We start from the raw sequence: 22,812 nt of genomic DNA, 5'->3' as shown, positions 1-22,812 counted from the left end.
TTCGTACACCGGTTGCATCTCAGAGAAAATGTACTTAACTTAAGCAGCTAAACAACTACCAGACGGCAAATTCATCAAATTTTATTCACTTAGGAGTCTAAATGGTGTAGATTAACAGCGCTGATAAGGAATTATATTGAGAAGAATAGAGGCATATCTCTAATGCATCAAATGAATTTGTACTGGCAATAAAATTCTCTCATATAACACAGTATATAAGCAAGGCACTTAAAGCATCAGAGGCAGTATCTAAGAGGGAAATTTTACACAGTAAGCATGGGGTGGCTATCCCATGTTATTCTACTGATATGCCTTATAGGAATATATTCTGAAATAGTCCGAAGTGCTGAATCATACGATGAGTATGAGGAATATGAATATGATCAAAGCTCTTCACAACAGAATTCTTACGAACAGAGTTCAGAAAATGAACCCAACCTAAGTTTTCCACAGCAAAATGCTAACGGACGAGATTCGGAAAATGAACCTGGCCAAAGTTCTTCGGAACAGAATATTGAAGGAGGTGATTCGGAAAATGAATCTGGCCAAAGTTTTCCTCAGCAAAATGCTAATGGACAAAATTATCAACCAGGCCAGAATTTTCCACAGCAGGACACTAGCGGACAAAGTTATCAACCAGGTGAAAATTATCCACAGCAGGACACTAGTGGACAAAGTTATCAACCAGGTGAAAATTATCCACAGCCAAATGCTAATGGACAAAATTATCAACCAGGCCAGAATTATCCACAGCAGAATGCTAATGGACAAAATTATCAACCAGGCCAGAATTATCCACACTATAATGCTAATGGACACAATTATCAACCAGGCCAGAATTATCCACAATATAATGGTAATGGACACAATTATCAACCAGGCCAGAATTATCCACAATATAATGGTAACGGACAAAATTTTCAACCAGGCCAGCATTATCCACAATATAATGGTAACGGACAAAATTATCAACCAGGCCAGCATTATCCACAGCAGAATGATAACGGACAGAACTCCGACGACTATGAGAATGATCCGCTTGGATTCAATGAATTAGGAGACCAATTTGCCAACATATTTGTCCAGAACATCTTGAATAATCCACACTTTGGTAAGGGAGCTGATACAGATTTTAGCGAAGTCACGTACGCTTTGACAGATGCCATTAATTTGTTGAGGCAAGCTCATCATGCACTTCCAGAGCAGAAGAGGACTATCATGATCGCCTTCGCTGCGACTATCGCCGAATTGATAGTTATAGAGTGCAGAGATACTCTCAGCATCTTTCAGAAGGTTGAGATAGTTACCAATGCTCTCAAAACAGCGTACGAGCAAACCACCGGGCGAATCAACTATCCTCTGATAAACGAAGTAACATTTTTAGTAATAATCTTCCTGGAGGAAACATCTCAGAAACCACCAGTTGACGTCCACGAGTTGTTCCCAGGATTTCCAGGACTCATCTTTCTGCCGAAAACGTTCCAGCCGAAATTTACTTATGATCCAAGACTCATATCATACATCTATGGACAACCAGATGATTTCACATTCGACATTCCAACTAAAAATGGAATACCACAAGAGAAAGTTCCTGGACAAAATTACACAGTTTACTTCCCCTTCCTCCGCAGATTCATCGAGGAAGTTGAAAACATTTACCCATTGTATCCTTATCATACAATGCCAGAAAGTGAATATCAACTGCTGTTCCCGCAACTCTATCGATTAAAACCGCGTAATTATAATTACACAATTTACCGCCGCGGATCGAACCCATATGAAGTACTTCACAGGCATCCTGGCAAAAAGATAAGACGCGAAGTAGAACATAAGCATCACAGAAGAATTAAACACCGCCATCACAGGCCAGGGGAGCCGAGTTCTGAGTAAGTATTTTGCTTATCTCTTATTTTACATTAAGTTGAAAATGGTTTTGCAGTGTTTGGAGATATTGTAATTAAGAGAAAATTGAGAAAAGATAATATTTAGTTACCTTCCTCTGATAATATACCTAATTTAAGTATTTTTCTTTTAATTTCATAAAAAGTGAACTTATATTAAAGTAAATCTAGAGAGCGTACCCTCGACTCTTTTTTTAATCTATTAATACAGTATGACACTTTTTATGGTTCATAATATAATGAAGAAAAACGAATATGGATTTTATATGTTTCCTTTTCACTAACTGAATCTAAATTTCACTAATTTGGTGATACTAAATCACAGTTACTTACTGTATTTAGTTTCACAAAACCCGTGATAAATCACTAACAAATACAAACCACTGTTAATTTTATATACGATGGAACTTGGCGGTCTAGGTATTATCTGAAAATCGCCAAGTAATTCTGGGAATACGATCATCTTTACATTACATTACACTACCTACATCTCCGTTTTTACAGCCAAAATTAAAAATAAACAACTATCGAATCATAATTTTGGTGAGACGACACATCAAATTTCAATAATCTAAACAATATTGCAACATTTAAGTTTCAGCATTATAGCGTTTATATTCACATGAACGTACATGCCAACAGAGAGTCAACCTGTTGATAGATGGATTTGGTCCAAAATTCGATATGAGTATTTAATTTTGAAGGCAAAATCATATGCTAAATATTATTGATCTCACAGACAGACAGACAGACGTTCGGTTTACGGATTTCATTCAAAACTTGATATAAATCTAGTTTTGATATGAAATCACAGACCAAATTTTATCCGTTTAGCTGATTGCGCTTTCGAGTTATCATATTCAAAGAGTTATCATATTAAAAAAAAAGATTGATATAATTCGAAATTTTTAATTCAAAGAGAACTAAAATGTGATGATTCATCAAACCTACTTTGTCTTTGTATATGAAAAAGGGAAGGATTCAGTAATTAACTAATAATAATACCCTGCATACGTACTAACTGTATTTAATTAATAACAAATAATTTATTTGATTGCATCATACTGGAATTTAATACTTCAGTACAAATATTAAACTATGACTATTTTTATACTCTCCAATTTAAATTTCATATTTCGAACAAATACCTAAAATAATATTTATCGAAGTTCCATCTATTGCCCATTATTGCTCAATAAATGTTCAAATAAACACTACAGAATTTGCAAAATATTAAATAGTTTGATTAATACATAGTAATATTATATTGCACTTTATTGTATATATCAATATGTCTTGCTATTTCTAAAAATAAATAAATTATAAGGTACATTATTATGCTAAATTTAAAATGTACTACAATTTATAACTGACCTTTTCGCCCTTTTCCGTACTGTTTTCTAAATAAAAACGCTAACTCCACTTCCCCCTAGGTGGCGTTGTAACCGATCTCATTGTGTAGTATATGATCACTAACATAGACACCAAGTGTGTGGCAATAGTTATCGCCGTTCTCCAGTTAATGGAGAAGGGAAGAATTTTAGTGAGCATCATGTATATTATAAATTAAATGCGAAAATGAAAAATCCAAATTTTGAGTTAAACACTAGTGAAAGAAATTTTTATATTAATTTCAACATTGACAAAAACACGCGATTTAATGGTTAGACGAAACCATGAAATTAATATGAATTTCATCATAACAACGTGAAGATTGCTATATATTGTGTATCAAATCAAACAGTTATTAAAATTAGAGAAAAAAAATTGCACGGAAATGAAAACCTTTTCACACAAAAAAAGATTTTTTTTTTAATTTTTAGAATATTTTATATATAATATATAATATTTTCGGAAGATATAACTGAAAACAATAAAAATTTTGCTTAATGTTTAATTAATATATTTAATTAACTTTGGGACTCTGAGAAATGAACGGTGATCTTTTTCTTGCCTTGAAAAGAGCATTGTCAATTCTCATTAAAATCGGTGAAAAACTAGATTTTTTTTATGAGACATAAAAGCAAATATTATACACATACATTATTTAAAACTGAAATGTTTTGTATTTTTTTTTTTTTTTTTTGGCAAGCTATAGAAACTTTGTTATTGAATAGATTATTTCAATTTCTTTTTTACAAACATTTTGAAGAAATAAGAATTTTTTTAGTATAAATTTCATAACATTTTATTTAGAACTTATTTTTTTATTAATTAAGAAATATGTTCTTGTTGCACATGCGCTATATAAACCACATATTTAGTGTTAGTGACAATAGTTCTGTACCAAGTGACCCAATAATTAAAAAAACATTTTTACCAGAAAAAAATACGCCATATATTTAACAGACATTAATAATATATAGCATTTTTAATGCAAAAAGTACTTATATAAACTAAAGTAAATACTCATTATAATTAAAAAAATATTTATTTTTCGTCTTTAAATGTAAATAATATAGATATTTTAAACCATTTTTTTAAAATTTAACTTTTTGTTACCGCTTGCAAAGCTTCGGTATTTTTTTTAATTATTTGATTTAACTGATATTTTCGTTTCAAGGAAAGTTTCAGAAAAGTTTGTGTTATAAAATTTAGCTATAAATACTAAAAATACTAAAAGCCATTGTAGTTATCTATAAATATATGCATGTCCCACATCTCTTCCTAAATAACTGGGTCGATTGTAACAAAATTTATGACGAGAGAAAGAATACTGTTAACTTTTCAAAGAAATAAAATTAATAAAATATTCAATAATTGAAAATTAACCAAAATTTCGACTTTATTCACAGTAACCTTGGAGAGCAATATTCCAGAAAAAATATTTTTGTACCATTTTAAAATTCCAAATCTAACCTTTTCAAGTATGTACAATATTTTCTTTAATTGTAAATTATATTTTTTTTAAATTGTTGATTTTGAATTTCATAAATATATAGGTAGTCCTCTGCTAGACACCGGAAAGACTATGAAACGACACTAGCACTATTTTTTATATTTCAGTTTTATTTTAGCAGATATATCTTGATGATATTTTCAGTAGTTTTAAAACAGTGATATAACGATGTTTATAAGCAAGCAAAAGTCCATCACTCAAATTCAAAGTGAAGTAAAGCTTTTGAGAAAAAATGTCGAAAAATAAAAATGCTTACGAAAAGCTGTTTGAAGGATCCTCTGGCGGGATTTTAGAAGAAAATTGTAAAATCAGGCGATTAACAAATTTTATCAGGAACAACTATTTATTCGGGTTCTTTTTTTTTCCCAAGTATTTTTTATTGAATGAAAAATTAATTAATTGTTTCAAGATGTTCTTTAAAACCTTTATTTAGTATTTATACACAAATTTGCAGTATTAAATATAACAAACATTAACAACTTATGGATAAAATAAGTTATAGCCAATTTTTATAAATCGTCTGATTCAATTGATAGTAGATTTTTTAATAGTATTAATCTTTTCGTTTGAGCAGAATTTTTCATAAGTAATATTTTACTTCTCCATATAAATTTGAAATAGCATTCATATATAATTTGGAACGAAATACTAGTAGATCCTGTGGCTGAGAGTTCGTTCCAATCCTTCGGAAAAAGCCATAATTCGTGAAATAATCTTTTTTTTCTTTCTTTTTATGATCCCATTCAATGGGACTCTGGACCATTTGAATGTATAAAAAAATGTGCAAGTGTTTGCACTTTCTCGAACACAGAGTATAGAAAGAGAAATTACCGTAATTGCCAAGATATTCCATCTTGAGATTTTTCACAAATCTGCATGTTTCAGACCCCCATGAGTCCGAAAAACACATTTTTAGAATTATGTCTGTCTGTCTGACTGTGAACACAATAATTCAAACACGAGAATTCTATTAATTCACAAAATAAAATTCAAAATGTAGTTTTAACATTCATTAAATTCAAAATGTAGTTTTAACATTCATTAAATTCAAAATGTAGTTTTAACATTCATTAAATTCAAAATGTAGTTTTAAATTCGTTAATTTCTATCAGAATTTGAAGAATTCACAGAAACTTTGGTTGACTAGTTGTCCAAGTACAGATGAAAGCAATAATTGCAAGACATAAAAAAGTTAGATGAACCAAATTTTGCACACAAAGTCAACATCTAAAATGTAGTTTCTGTATCAAATTTTAAATTAAATCTGTAAAGGAATAAACTGCCATGGATCTCTACTTTCGCATGGATAGAAATGCGATCATTCGAAAACGTAACAATTAGATAATTGAAATTAAGAACATAGTTTTAACATCTAAGATGTAGATTCTTATAATTTTTTTTATCAAACCGATCAAAGAGTTGATTGTATGTCGTCGCATACGATAATTCGGAAACAGCAAATTATTCCCAAAAAATACTTGTAAACCCTTTTAAAATTCAAAATTTTATCTTTTCAATGATACCAATCCCATAGACATCATTAATAAGATAAAATGATAATATTTTTTTTTCAAAATTTTATAAATAATTCAATATATGCAAATGATTTTTAAAAACGGAAAAGGCTTGTAAACGGTGGCGATGGTAATTCCACAATAGAAGCAGAATTTTCAATGTATTCATTTCGATCATAATATAAGACATTCATTTCAATATCAATTTTGAGGTTAGAGATATTGTCAACTAACACAAATTCAGTTTCAGAGTGTTTGTTGAACGAGGAAAAGCGTCTGTCTGCTTTGCAGTAAAAGACGGAACCTCTAAAGGCGAGGTTGTCCATATTTTTAGAAATTCATTAAATTAAAGCAAAATTGTACTGTAATAATTCAATTGTCGTACAATTTTTCTTCTTCTTAAGGTATTGTTTCTTCTTAAAGTATTGTTCGTACAATTTTTTTGTACTAACAATACTTTACTGAAAAGATTTTTCTTTTTTTTTTTTAAATTTTGAAGTGGAAATTTACATTTAAAACAAATCTTTTAAGGAAACAAAATGTCGAAACAAACTTCCAAATATATTTTATTGTATGTCATGCAATGGGAACATGATTCTGTAAGAGCTTACAACTTCGTTTCTGATATATAAACTAGTAGCTAGTTTCGGTATTGCCAAATTGAAATGATAATAAATGTTTATTCATTCACACAAATCTGACTCATATGATCATTTGGCAAATATTTTTAATGTTTTTGAGTTTAAGGCAACAAGAACTAATTAGAATATTTTTCAAAAAAAATTAGAGTTGAGTATTTATATTACAGTTTACAAAAAAGACAATTAGAATTAATTAGAATATTTTTCAAAAAAAAATTAGTGTTTATATTAGAGTCTACAAAATAGACAATAGACAGAGCAAACAATAAACAATAATAGTAAAATCTAAATTAAGTATTTCCATATTTACACAAAAAACAATTAAAACTATATGAAATAGAATTGGCTTACATAATATTATACCAAGAAAGAATTTTGATTTTGAACAATCTAAATTAAGATTAAAAGAAGTGAAGTCAAATCTCTCATATCCGGCCGAAAGTTATAATAATAATTAAAAAAAAGACTTTTAAAGATTAAAAATTGAAACGTTTAAGATCACACAAAAAAAAAAGAACTTTTAACCCGAAACGCTGTAAGTTACAGATGCTTTAGAATTGATTATTTTGTTAAGTTTTCCTCTGGCATGTTTGCTCTATCTATTGCATTCGTAACATAATGATTAGCATATCATGAAATTCATGTTATCTTTTCAATGAAAATATCAGTCTAAAAAGATTAAAATACCATAAAAAATTTTGCATTTTGAAATATGTCACGTCGTAAAACTAAGACTTTTTGCTTACTGTAAATATTTTACTGTTATAGTACCTATTTTACTTAAATAATAATAAAAAAAATAATTATGCTTATTATTCAGAATCTTGCAGTTTTGCAAGCCTAGACTTAAAAAGGAAAAAAAAAGCATTGTGACAATATTGTAAATAAAAAAATTATTGAAATATTTAATAAAATTAATTTAAAAATTACCTCACTAAATTGGCATCAGTAAAATGTAAATCTTTAAAATATTTTTTAAATTGGTATAAAAAAAATTGTATTGCATTATATTCTAATATAGTGGGGGGGGAAACTAAATATTCTTAATTAATATTTAAAGAATTAAAACAATTTCATAATTAAAAATTATCATACCTTAACGAATATTCACTAAAAAGAAATAAACACCTGTCAAATTTTACAGATCATCAAGTATCTATATACCTATTGAAGAAGAGAAAACTACTCCAGCAACCGGAACCACAACTGGATCTGGCCTAACTATTCCCGGAATTGGTACAGCACCCGGAACAAGTACTACTCCTATAAAAGGTGAGAAAACAACCACTCCTGGAATCGGAACTACACCAGGAGAAAGTCAGGAAACAACTGGACCTGAAACTGGAACAACACCGGTATTCGGTAAAAGAACTCCAACATCAGGAGAAAGAGTGCATTTGCACAAACACAAAATAAGGATCAGAAGAAAACATCACAGACCAGGTGAACCAAGTTACGTGTGAGTATCCATTAACATGAGTAAGAAGCAGTAGTAATACAATGAGTAATCTAAATAAAATTTAATTAAATTCACTCGTTTGACCAAGTGTATTTTTTTCCACAGGTATTCTTATTATTACACGACTTCTGGCGAGGAAACAACAACGACACCAAGTGGACTAATAACATCTCCTGGTGGAACTACATATTTCGGACCAACACCAAAAACAAGTGTACCCGGAACGGAGGGAACAACACCGAGCTCTGGTGAAATTACAACTCCCGGAACTGGAACTTCACCTGGGGAAGGTCAAAGTACTCCCGGAACCGGAACTTCACCTGGGAAAGGTCAAACTACTCCCGGAATCGGAACTGGTACTACACCTATTGAAGGGCAGAAAACAACTATTCCAGGAATGGAAACTACACCGGGACAAGGCACAACTGTTCCTGGAATCGGTACAACTTCTAGTGAAGGTGGAAAAACGACATTACCTGGAGTCGGAACTACTCCAGGAGAAAGTCAGGAAACCACAGGACCTGGAACTGGTACTACTCCTATGGAAGGTGAGAAAACAACCGCTCCTGGAATCGGAACTACACCAGGAGAAAGTCAGGAAACAACTGGACCTGAAACTGGAACAACACCGGTATTCGGTAAAAGAACTCCAAGATCAGGAGAAAGAGTGCATTTGCACAAACACAAAATAAGGATCAGAAGAAAACATCACAGACCAGGTGAACCAAGTTACGTGTGAGTATCCATTAACATGAGTAAGAAGCAGTAGTAATACAATGAGTAATCTAAATAAAATTTAATTAAATTCACTCGTTTGACCAAGTGTATTTTTTTCCACAGGTATTCTTATTATTACACGACTTCTGGCGAGGAAACAACAACGACACCAAGTGGACTAATAACATCTCCTGGTGGAACTACATATTTCGGACCAACACCAAAAACAAGTGTACCCGGAACGGAGGGAACAACACCGAGCTCTGGTGAAATTACAACTCCCGGAACTGGTAGTACACCTGAAAAAGGCCGAACAACTCCCGGAACTGGAACTTCACCTGGGGAAGGTCAAAATACTCCCGGAACCGGAAATTCACCTGGGAAAGGTCAAACTACTCCCGGAATCGGAACTGGTACTACACCTATTGAAGGGCAGAAAACAACTATTCCAGGAATGGAAACTACACCGGGACAAGGCACAACTGTTCCTGGAATCGGTACAACTTCTAGTGAAGGTGGAAAAACGACATTACCTGGAGTCGGAACTACTCCAGGAGAAAGTCAGGAAACCACAGGACCTGGAACTGGTACTACTCCTATGGAAGGTGAGAAAACAACCGCTCCTGGAATCGGAACTACACCAGGAGAAAGTCAGGAAACAACTGGACCTGAAACTGGAACAACACCGGTATTCGGTAAAAGAACTCCAAGATCAGGAGAAAGAGTGCATTTGCACAAACACAAAATAAGGATCAGAAGAAAACATCACAGACCAGGTGAACCAAGTTACGTGTGAGTATCCATTAACATGAGTAAGAAGCAGTAGTAATACAATGAGTAATCTAAATAAAATTTAATTAAATTCACTCGTTTGACCAAGTGTATTTTTTTCCACAGGTATTCTTATTATTACACGACTTCTGGCGAGGAAACAACAACGACACCAAGTGGACTAATAACATCTCCTGGTGGAACTACATATTTCGGACCAACACCAAAAACAAGTGTACCCGGAACGGAGGGAACAACACCGAGCTCTGGTGAAATTACAACTCCCGGAACTGGTAGTACACCTGAAAAAGGCCGAACAACTCCCGGAACTGGAACTTCACCTGGGGAAGGTCAAAGTACTCCCGGAACCGGAACATCACCTGAGAAAGGTCAAACTACTCCCGGAATCGGAATTGGTACTACACCTATTGAAGGGCAGAAAACAACTATTCCAGGAATGGAAACTACACCGGGACAAGGCACAACTGTTCCTGGAATCGGTACAACTTCTAGTGAAGGTGGAAAAACGACATTACCTGGAGTCGGAACTACTCCAGGAGAAAGTCAGGAAACCACAGGACCTGGAACTGGTACTACTCCTATGGAAGGTGAGAAAACAACCGCTCCTGGAATCGGAACTACACCAGGAGAAAGTCAGGAAACAACTGGACCTGAAACTGGAACAACACCGGTATTCGGTAAAAGAACTCCAAGATCAGGAGAAAGAGTGCATTTGCACAAACACAAAATAAGGATCAGAAGAAAACATCACAGACCAGGTGAACCAAGTTACGTGTGAGTATCCATTAACATGAGTAAGAAGCAGTAGTAATACAATGAGTAATCTAAATAAAATTTAATTAAATTCACTCGTTTGACCAAGTGTATTTTTTTCCACAGGTATTCTTATTATTACACGACTTCTGGCGAGGAAACAACAACGACACCAAGTGGACTAATAACATCTCCTGGTGGAACTACATATTTCGGACCAACACCAAAAACAAGTGTACCCGGAACGGAGGGAACAACACCGAGCTCTGGTGAAATTACAACTCCCGGAACTGGTAGTACACCTGAAAAAGGCCGAACAACTCCCGGAACTGGAACTTCACCTGGGGAAGGTCAAAGTACTCCCGGAACCGGAACATCACCTGAGAAAGGTCAAACTACTCCCGGAATCGGAATTGGTACTACACCTATTGAAGGGCAGAAAACAACTATTCCAGGAATGGAAACTACACCGGGACAAGGCACAACTGTTCCTGGAATCGGTACAACTTCTAGTGAAGGTGGAAAAACGATATTACCTGGAGTCGGAACTACTCCAGGAGAAAGTCAGGAAACCACAGGACCTGGAACTGGTACTACTCCTATGGAAGGTGAGAAAACAACCGCTCCTGGAATCGGAACTACACCAGGAGAAAGTCAGAAAACAACTGGACCTGAAACTGGAACAACACCGGTATTCGGTAAAAGAACTCCAAGATCAGGAGAAAGAGTGCATTTGCACAAACACAAAATAAGGATCAGAAGAAAACATCACAGACCAGGTGAACCAAGTTACGTGTGAGTATCCATTAACATGAGTAAGAAGCAGTAGTAATACAATGAGTAATCTAAATAAAATTTAATTAAATTCACTCGTTTGACCAAGTGTATTTTTTTCCACAGGTATTCTTATTATTACACGACTTCTGGCGAGGAAACAACAACGACACCAAGTGGACTAATAACATCTCCTGGTGGAACTACATATTTCGGACCAACACCAAAAACAAGTGTACCCGGAACGGAGGGAACAACACCGAGCTCTGGTGAAATTACAACTCCCGGAACTGGTAGTACACCTGAAAAAGGCCGAACAACTCCCGGAACTGGAACTTCACCTGGGGAAGGTCAAAATACTCCCGGAACCGGAAATTCACCTGGGAAAGGTCAAACTACTCCCGGAATCGGAACTGGTACTACACCTATTGAAGGGCAGAAAACAACTATTCCAGGAATGGAAACTACACCGGGACAAGGCACAACTGTTCCTGGAATCGGTACAACTTCTAGTGAAGGTGGAAAAACGACATTACCTGGAGTCGGAACTACTCCAGGAGAAAGTCAGGAAACCACAGGACCTGGAACTGGTACTACTCCTATGGAAGGTGAGAAAACAACCGCTCCTGGAATCGGAACTACACCAGGAGAAAGTCAGGAAACAACTGGACCTGAAACTGGAACCACACCGGTATTCGGTAAAAGAACTCCAAGATCAGGAGAAAGAGTGCATTTGCACAAACACAAAATAAGGATCAGAAGAAAACATCACAGACCAGGTGAACCAAGTTACGTGTGAGTATCCATTAACATGAGTAAGAAGCAGTAGTAATACAATGAGTAATCTAAATAAAATTTAATTAAATTCACTCGTTTAACCAAGTGTATTTTTTTCCACAGGTATTCTTATTATTACACGACTTCTGGCGAGGAAACAACAACGACACCAAGTGGACTAATAACATCTCCTGGTGGAACTACATATTTCGGACCAACACCAAAAACAAGTGTACCCGGAACGGAGGGAACAACACCGAGCTCTGGTGAAATTACAACTCCCGGAACTGGTAGTACACCTGAAAAAGGCCGAAAAACTCCCGGAACTGGAACTTTACCTGGGGAAGGTCAAAGTACTCCCGGAACCGGAACTTCACCTGGGAAAGGTCAAACTACTCCAGGAATCGGAACTGGTACTACACCTATTGAAGGGCAGAAAACAACTATTCCAGGAATGGAAACTACACCGGGACAAGGCACAACTGTTCCTGGAATCGGTACTACTTCTAGTGAAGGTGGAAAAACGACATTACCTGGAGTCGGAACTACTCCAGGAGAAAGTCAGGAAACCACAGGATCAGGAACTGGTACTACTCCTATGGAAGGTGAGAAAACAACCGCTCCTGGAATCGGAACTACACCAGGAGAAAGTCAGGAAACCACTGGACCTGAAACTGGAACAACACCGGTATTCGGTAAAAGAACTCCAACATCAGGAGAAAGAGTGCATTTGCACAAACATAAAATAAGGATCAGAAGAAAACATCACAGACCAGGTGAACCAAGTTACGTGTGAGTATCCATTAACATGAGTAAGAAGCAGTAGTAATACAATGAGTAATCTAAATAAAATTTAATTAAATTCACTCGTTTGACCAAGTGTATTTTTTTCCACAGGTATTCTTATTATTACACGACTTCTGGCGAGGAAACAACAACGACACCAAGTGGACTAATAACATCTCCTGGTGGAACTACATATTTCGGACCAACACCAAAAACAAGTGTACCCGGAACGGAGGGAACAACACCGAGCTCTGGTGAAATTACAACTCCCGGAACTGGTAGTACACCTGAAAAAGGCCGAACAACTCCCGGAACTGGAACTTCACCTGGGGAAGGTCAAAGTACTCCTGGAACCGGAACTTCACCTGGGAAAGATCAAACTACTCCAGGAATCGGAACTGGTACTACACCTATTGAAGGGCAGAAAACAACTATTCCAGGAATGGAAACTACACCGGGACAAGGCACAACTGTTCCTGGAATCGGTACTACTTCTAGTGAAGGTGGAAAAACGACATTACCGGGAGTCGGAACTACTCCAGGAGAAAGTCAGGAAACCACAGGACCTGGAACTGGTACTACTCCTATGGAAGGTGAGAAAACAACCGCTCCTGGAATCGGAACTACACCAGGAGAAAGTCAGGAAACCACTGGACCTGAAACTGGAACAACACCGGTATTCGGTAAAAGAACTCCAAGATCAGGAGAAAGAGTGCATTTGCACAAACACAAAATAAGGATCAGAAGAAAACATCACAGACCAGGTGAACCAAGTTACGTGTGAGTATCCATTAACATGAGTAAGAAGCAGTAGTAATACAATGAGTAATCTAAATAAAATTTAATTAAATTCACTCGTTTGACCAAGTGTATTTTTTTCCACAGGTATTCTTATTATTACACGACTTCTGGCGAGGAAACAACAACGACACCAAGTGGACTAATAACATCTCCTGGTGGAACTACATATTTCGGACCAACACCAAAAACAAGTGTACCCGGAACGGAGGGAACAACACCGAGCTCTGGTGAAATTACAACTCCCGGAACTGGTAGTACACCTGAAAAAGGCCGAACAACTCCCGGAACTGGAACTTCACCTGGGGAAGGTCAAAGTACTCCCGGAACCGGAACTTCACCTGGGAAAGGTCAAACTACTCCCGGAATCGGAACTGGTACTACACCTATTGAAGGGCAGAAAACAACTATTCCAGGAATGGAAACTACACCGGGACAAGGCACAACTGTTCCTGGAATCGGTACAACTTCTAGTGAAGGTGGAAAAACGACATTACCTGGAGTCGGAACTACTCCAGGAGAAAGTCAGGAAACCACAGGACCTGGAACTGGTACTACTCCTATGGAAGGTGAGAAAACAACCGCTCCTGGAATCGGAACTACACCAGGAGAAAGTCAGGAAACAACTGGACCTGAAACTGGAACAACACCGGTATTCGGTAAAAGAACTCCAAGATCAGGAGAAAGAGTGCATTTGCACAAACACAAAATAAGGATCAGAAGAAAACATCACAGACCAGGTGAACCAAGTTACGTGTGAGTATCCATTAACATGAGTAAGAAGCAGTAGTAATACAATGAGTAATCTAAATAAAATTTAATTAAATTCACTCGTTTGACCAAGTGTATTTTTTTCCACAGGTATTCTTATTATTACACGACTTCTGGCGAGGAAACAACAACGACACCAAGTGGACTAATAACATCTCCTGGTGGAACTACATATTTCGGACCAACACCAAAAACAAGTGTACCCGGAACGGAGGGAACAACACCGAACTCTGGTGAAATTACAACTCCCGGAACTGGTAGTACACCTGAAAAAGGCCGAACAACTCCTGGAATCGGAACGGCACCTGGAACTGGTACTACTCCAATGGAAGGTGAGAAAACAACCGCTCCTGGAATCGGAACTACACCAGGAGAAAGTCGGGAAACAATTGGACCTGAAACTGGAACAACACCGGTATTCGGTAAAAGAACTCCAAGATCAGGAGAAAGAGTGCATTTACACAAACACAAAATAAGGATCAGAAGACGTCATCACAGACCAGGCGAACCAAGTTACGTGTACGTATTCATCAACAAGAATTAAGATACTTTAGCAATACAATAAATAATCGACATTAACTTAAGTTAAATTTTCTTGTTTGATCACGTGTATTTTTTTCCATAGGTATTCTTATTATTACACGACTTCAGGTGAGGAAACAACGACGACACCAAGTGAAATAATAACTACTCCAGGTAGTACTGGTTACTACGGCCCGACACCAAAAACGACAGTTCCAGGAACTGGTACTACACCAGGAGTTAATCAAGAAAGAACTGTACCTGGAACTAGCACAACACCAGCATTTAGCAGCCCGGGTTACGAGTAAGTTTCGTTTTTTTATCAATATACCTTGAATATTTTCTGTTGATTAGAACCATATTTATGCCTTATGTGGATGGAACGTTTTTTGCGATGAAATATATAAGGTGTTTCAAAACTCTAGGTACAATTTAAATGGAGATAGAAAAGGCAAAAACAAAACAGAATCACAAAGGATTGTATGACTAGAAATACAAACCTAAAGGTAGTACGCGCTGTTCGTTAGTGCCTTAATTGGAATTTCTCTGATAATCATTTAAAGTTCACCGGGGTTCTTCCTGTGAACCTCTATAATTCACATGGAAAGCATGGACGCATGCATGAATTCTTGTACTTAGTGCAGCACCTTGATTGCAGCGGAAGGGCTGCAGTACCTTTGTGTTCCCAACGGTAACCGAACAGACGGAACAGAATAATCATCAAATATTTGAGAAATTGTACTATAATCTGTGTAAATAAGGAACATTATGTAATAGCAGATATGATACAAGGTGGCCACAAATATCATGCACACTTGCTAACGATGAAGAGAACTGCGTTGAATTGAAGAATCTCCTGGTACAAGCACTCGAATCATTGCGCGTGATATCGTAGTATTTCAATCCAGTGTGAGGTCCACACTACACACGTATCATTTACCTCCATATTACAGTCATTTCAACCAGAAGATTATCCTCGACGTCTGGAATTCGCGCACTGGCGCTTGAACAAATGCAATGAGAACCAGACGTTTCCAAATTTCAATATATTCACGGATGGAGCTTCTTTCTCTCGTAAAGGAATCATTAATTAATACAATATTCTTATGTGGAACCATAACAACCCATGATGTTTCCGACTACATGCTGCCCAACAATGGTTCTTAGTAAATGCATGAGTGGGTATGGTTGCTGATTACTAAATTGGACGATACCTCTTAGCAGCTTCATTGGATGGCTGGAAATATCGCATTTTTCTGAAGGAAGTACAGTCGATATTACTGAATATTGTTTCAATGTCTATTCGATATGCAATGTGGTTTCAGCTCGATGGGGGTTCCAACTCATCCTTCCCGTGTCGTACGTGATTAATCGAACAATGTGTTTGCACTTCGATGGATTTGACATGGTAGACCCGTCTCACGGTCACCATAATAGCCTAACCACTATAGCCCACCACTATAACCTGCACAAACCTGGATTTGACATGAGAGACCTTCAAGTCCAAGGCGTACGAAACACCCGTTGATTCTGCCTTCGACTTCGACAAAAGAATTTCCGTCACAGCAGCCAACGTCCATGAAATGCCGGGAATTTTTGAAAGCATTCGACAGTCGATGCGTCACCGATGTTAAAAACCTTCAACAGTTTTTGTGAAGCTGAGCGTGTATACTTTATTCTAGTGTAAAGTATTGCTAAATAAAGAATTTTCTATCCATTGTTGGCTTTTCACCCTTCAGCGTTAGATTACGATTCCGGTCCTATATTCCTATGTGATTCTGTTTTGTTTTTGTGTTTTCTACCTCCCCTAAAAGTTTGTACTTGGAATTTTGAAACACCTTGTATAATTATCTTAACGGGCACCTCGTAATTGAGGGGGAGAAGCTTCCGGCATGGTGGTTGGTTCTCATCACCCTGGTGGGTACACAAAAAGGTGGGGATCTGACTCCTCTATCAATGACGGGTTATACTTCACAAGGGAAGGGTTGTACAGTGGCCAGAAATGGCCCTTACGCTGTGTCGTTGCAGTGCGCTAATGTTGCTGTTGCGGCGGTCCAGTCATTCAGATTTTTCCGTGTGTCTTCCGGCAGGTCGAAGTAGCCGCTTTGTGGTTTGTGATGGTCACCCTGTATAATTAACATTCGTCTTTGTTCAATAGAGGGTTTTTAAAAACTTACCTAAACATATGCTAATTTAGAATACGAAATGAAAATTTATCGATTCCTTCAGTTTATGGTTACAGCTATTTATTTTCTTTTGAAATTTATAAATATATACAAAATATATTATATATATATATATATATATATATATATATATATATATATATATATATATATATATATATATATATATATATATATATATATATATATATATATATATATATATATATATAAATATATACAAAAAAATCCTAAGACAGTAATAAGCTGTATACAGTAGTATCACGAACAAAATGTATCAATGGTAAACGGCCACACAATGAAAATTAACAGATTTTGAACGCAAGATGGTAGGTGGAGCTAGAAAATTCATCATTCCGAGATTTACAGTGTCACGAGTGTGCTAAGAATATCTCATTTCAGGCATAACCTCCGACCATGAATAACGCAGTGGCCGACTGCCAGCACTTAAACAAATCAGGACAGTTTCCAGTGAGAAATAAATAGTAATATTTAGATACTCTAGATATTTAAATATATGATAGTAATATTTTAGATACTCTAGATATTTAAATATATGATAGTAATATTTTAGATAATTTAGCTATTCTGCAAATATTTAGGTAAAAACCATGTCATGATCTGATCTTTTAACTTATTTCATAAATTCTCCCTCGTTTTTAATTTGTCATTCTTTAGATCATATCGCCCTAACCAAAAATTTTGTTAATGACGATTCTTGTATTTTATAAATTAATAATCAAAAACTGTATTACACTGAGTATTACTGCATGTACTACACTGAGATGAAAGAATCATAGGATAGTAATAAGCAGTATACAGTAGTATCGCGAGCAAAATGTATCAATGGGAAACGCATTGGCAGGGATTGTATTCAAATGATTCATGTAAAAAGATTTCTAACATCATTATGGCCGCACAATGGGAATTAACAGGTTTTGAACGGAAGATGGAAGTTGGAGCTAGAAAATTCATCATTCCGAAATTTACAGTGCCACGAGCGTGCCAAGAATATCTAATTTCAGGCATAACCTCCGACCATGAATAACGCAGTCACCGACTGCTAGCACTTAATGACCGAGACCAGTAATTAGACTTGTCAGTTAAACAAACAAGCAACATTGAGTGATATAATCGTAGGAATCAATGTGGGACGTATGATGAATGTTTCTTTTAGAACAGTGGAGTGAAATTTGGCTTTAATAGGCTATGGAAACAAAAGACCGGCTCAAGTTCCTTTACAAACAGCAAGACATCACCTGCAGTGCCTTTCCCAGGCTCGTGACTATATTTGTTGGACCTTAGATGACTGAAAAAACCGAGACTTGGTCAGATGAATCACGATTTCGGCTTCTAAGAGCTAATGATAGGGTTCAAGTGTGGCGCAGACCCCACGAAGTCATGGACCCAAGTTGTTAACAAAGACCTGTGCAAGTTGGTGGTGGTTCCAAAACATTGTGGTCTGTTTTTACATGGATTGTATTGGGTCTTCTGGCTCAATTGACTCGATCATTGACAGGAAATGAGGATGTTCAGCTACCCAGAGACTACTTGCAGCCTTCTAAGGATTTCTTGTACCCAAACAACGATGAAATTTTTATGGATGACAATGCGCCATGTCACCGGATCACAACTGTCCAACGATTGGTTTAAAGAGCATTCTAAACAATTCCAGCGAATGATTTAATCACCTATTTCACCCGACATGAATCGTATGAAGCATTTATGAAACATAATCGTGTGGTCAGTTCGTGCACAAACTGCTGTACCAATAACACTTTCGCAATTATGAATATCTATAGAGGCACCATGTCTCAATATTTCAACAGGAGACTTCCAACGAATTGTTGAGTCTATGCCACGTCGATTTGCTGCAGTCCTCCTAGCAGAAGGTGTTCCGATACGTTATTAGGAAGCGTCTCATGACTTTTGCCACCTTATTGTATAACAACATAAAACAATAATTCATTGTTTTAGCGTGTTTTGAAATAATGATGTAGAATGTTCGCATACATTAATTTTTATGTGCTGTTTAGGAAAAACTGAGGAAGAAGAATGGAAGAATTCCGCGAAACCTAAGATTGTTTTGTTTTAGTCGATTTAGTAATGATTTTTCACTATCCAGTTTTCAATACTCATGAAATGCGGCAGTTAAATGCGAAATAAGGTTTTTTTTTTTTGTTTGTCAAACCAATTTATTTTTTAAAAAATAATCAGTTTTCTCAAAAGTATATTTTATTCCATATGGCTATGTTATTTCATATGGCTATGTTATTTCATATGGCTATGTTATTCCATATGGCGGGTAATTCCGCGCACTGAGAGGGGGAATTCCATGTATATATCTTTGAGCTGGATCTTAATGGAATCATTATTTATTATTATTATACGCATAAATGTAAATATTAAATCAATATTATCTAAAATTCAAATAAATTACCAACATAAAAACAGTTATTAAAAATAGAACATCATTAAATGAACTAAGGTAACAAAGATAAAATAAAATCTTTAACACCAAAAACAACGGGGTGGATGGAAAAAGTTGTTTTACCTGAATGGCGAAAATGCTGTCGAAATAGTGCGAGTATATCTGCAAAAGAAGAAGCTAAAACGGTGCCATACTCCATAAAATCTGTACGTTAATTGGTAAAAGAAATTAGATGCCCATGTGAAACTAGATGCATATGTAGTAGATTGCGATGGAGACGATCATTGAAGTTACTGTGGAAATAGGTAATACGATCATTGCAGGTCAATTGCTTACAACAAGAAGTGCTTCTCGAAATCTAGATGTACCCACAATTACAGTCCTCAAATTTTCACGCTGTGTTATGGGAATATTTCCTTTTCGATTAGATGTTGCAACCTGGAGACGAGCAGAAACGTGGCAATTTCGCGATTTTTTTCCCTTACTAATGATGATGATAAGCTGCTAAGATTATTAATGGATAGTTAAAGAACATTTCATCTTAAATGGGGACATTAATTACAAGACCAAATAATTAACATTAACTCCAAGAATTCTGAGGATTTTTATCAACAATTCATGGGGCTGATGAATATTCTCAGAATGTGACACCAGCATCCATCATCACGCGAAACTAAGGGTACTGTGCAGTGCAGCATCGCAATCCATTCGTATTCAGTCAGTATTTTTTGTAGTCACTCTCTCAGAAATGAAAACGTTATTCGTTCTCTATATAATGATGTTGCAGAATTACGAAATTCTTCCAGAATTGCAACAGCGCCATATGTGTCCAACAGGTAATGCAGCAGTTCTTCGGTATTAGTTATCTCCCGTAATTTAACAGATTTGTAATTACTGCGGTCTTCCAATCTCACTCCAACGGATTTCTAGTTCTGGGATTATCTAACATAAGATATATGTACCAAATCCAAGGGATTCGGCAGGATTGACAGATTCCATAAAACGTGAAGTTATATATAGATTCCCCCTACAATGTTCGTCATCGTTTTTAACAATCCCCGCAAGCACTGTATTATCATCTGCGAAGGCGAATGTGTTTGAAACTTGTAAATATCATTCCAATAAAAGTTTCTTCTCTCTCTCTTCTCTTGTGGTGTTATTGGACCATCACAATGCTCAACTTTGCAAACGTTTTACATCACCAATTTTCATGATCGTTCCAACGCCATTATAGTTTTTCAATGAGCTCATCAATTTGAGCAGGATAAAAGTGAGCATTGCAGTTCAAAAAATTTTCATTGTAACTGTAACTATAAGAGCTATGTTATTTTAAATCATTATAATCTCTGACATATACGCTCAAATATCAATATCTGGAATTTTCTCACAATGGCTGAACAAATAGCCACTAGGAGTTCATTTATTGATGAAGTATTTCATAACCACCCTGTACTTATGTGTAACATATTAAAACATACTTCATTTGAAAAAAAAGTATTTAATCGATGAAATGAAGAAAGTAAACACAAAATGTACTGGTGGATTTTGGATTCTGGGTCCACATCTGGTGGATTTTATTTTACTTTGTGTCTGTCTCTTTGTGCCATTTCTTCAGCATTAATTATTTTGCTCTTTCATTAATTATTATTATTACTTCTGAAATTGCTGCTATTTCTATTATTAATAATTTAATATATTATTAAGATCATCGATGAATAAGTCATCACTTTTGTTATATCAGTAATTTTCAGCAACTATTTTGTAAGAATATAAGTACTTAAAATTCTAAATTTAAATAATTAGTGTCAAGCTCTTTAATTCATTTAGAAGTTTCGAAAAAATATTACTTTCAAGTAATACATCACTTTTCAAACCACTTTTTTATAAGTTTGCCATCGCGTTTTCACAAGAATTTTATAAACGCAAAATAAAATACAGAAACTCGAAAGGCTCTTATTTACATTTCTGCCACCGAAAAAAATGTTAAGAATTAAAAAAAAAATTATCTAGTCTTAACGTCGCAAAGATATTCATATCCATGCGTATTTTAAAGGAAACGATTTCATACTTCACGATACAGATTTTGAGAAAAAAGATTGCCGAGGCAATAAGTAAGATGATCAATTTCCTTGTTAACAGCAAAATTATTTTTACATTAAAAAATAATTGTTGTTTCTTTTTTATTATTCATTTTAAAGAATAGCTATTTTACTTAGAGTTTTTGATAAGACAGCCGTGACTTCAAAGGCTTCATTTGAATAATGTAAAAAGTCACGGTTATTGAAGAATTTTTGTCTCCTCTTATTCATCAAAAAAAAGGCCCCTTCCATCAGACATCTTAATGATACAACCCTGATTTCAAGAGGTGACGAAGAACGATGACACAGATACTTATATTCCTCCTCTTATAAAAAAATTTTCATCAGAAATCGTAATGATCTGATAATACAGCCTTGACTTCCCGGAGTTGAGGAAGATGGAGAGTGATGAGTTGGTGACTGGATTCCATATCATTCCGCTGTTTGAAATCCGAAATTATTGCATGTTTTGAATGTAGTGTTCTGAAGTAGACTTCGTGCACGTTCATCTGCCATCAAGGATCCCAAGGCTTCATCTTGTTGTAGAACACAAGCTTTCAGCATAGTATACCGGCATAAATATCATCCCATACTTGAAAATTTATGAGAAGATGATTTCTGAATGATGGCTTCCTCCACATTCATCCGCCATCAAGGATCGCATGTCCTCAGCTTAATATGGTGTATGAACTTTCAATACAGTTTGTCGGCTCAAATATCTTTCTGTCATTTAATAATTTATGAATTCCTCTGAAAATAGTTCAAAATTATATTTTCAATCGGAATTTTAAGACAGAAAAAAATCAAATCTCCTTAAAAGAACTTTTTAAGAAATTATGAAACAAAATTTAATCAGGTCTGATAAAATGTCGTTTCTGAAAGAAAGCTTTATAACTGAAAGAAATTATTATTTTAAATGAATAAAATCAGCTATTATTTTTTTGTCATATTTGTCTTTAAAATTAAAAAAAAAATCAGAACCCTTAAGCATAATAATTGAGTAAAAATGTTAA

At 35.5% G+C, this 22,812-nt stretch overlaps 1 protein-coding gene across 1 annotated transcript in view; it reads left to right on the top strand.

Annotated features, from left to right (window-relative positions):
* The first annotated feature begins 263 nt into the window (after window positions 1-263).
* The window catches only part of LOC129966356 (mucin-2-like), a 44,784-nt gene continuing 22,235 nt past the window's right edge, over window positions 264-22,812 (top strand). The window contains exons 1-12 of the mRNA XM_056080777.1: window positions 264-1,886; window positions 8,100-8,414; window positions 8,520-9,149; window positions 9,255-9,923; window positions 10,029-10,697; window positions 10,803-11,471; window positions 11,577-12,245; window positions 12,351-13,019; window positions 13,125-13,793; window positions 13,899-14,567; window positions 14,673-15,101; window positions 15,208-15,408. Of these exons, the coding sequence (XP_055936752.1) occupies window positions 277-1,886; window positions 8,100-8,414; window positions 8,520-9,149; window positions 9,255-9,923; window positions 10,029-10,697; window positions 10,803-11,471; window positions 11,577-12,245; window positions 12,351-13,019; window positions 13,125-13,793; window positions 13,899-14,567; window positions 14,673-15,101; window positions 15,208-15,408 (7,868 nt within the window). The 5' untranslated portion in view covers window positions 264-276. The remainder of the gene's footprint in view (window positions 1,887-8,099; window positions 8,415-8,519; window positions 9,150-9,254; window positions 9,924-10,028; window positions 10,698-10,802; window positions 11,472-11,576; window positions 12,246-12,350; window positions 13,020-13,124; window positions 13,794-13,898; window positions 14,568-14,672; window positions 15,102-15,207; window positions 15,409-22,812) is intronic.

This window comes from Argiope bruennichi, chromosome 4, assembly GCF_947563725.1.
Source record: "Argiope bruennichi chromosome 4, qqArgBrue1.1, whole genome shotgun sequence".
NCBI lineage: Eukaryota > Metazoa > Arthropoda > Arachnida > Araneae > Araneidae > Argiope > Argiope bruennichi.
Note: the sequence above shows the minus strand (reverse complement) of the source record. Positions and strands in the feature narration are given on the sequence as shown.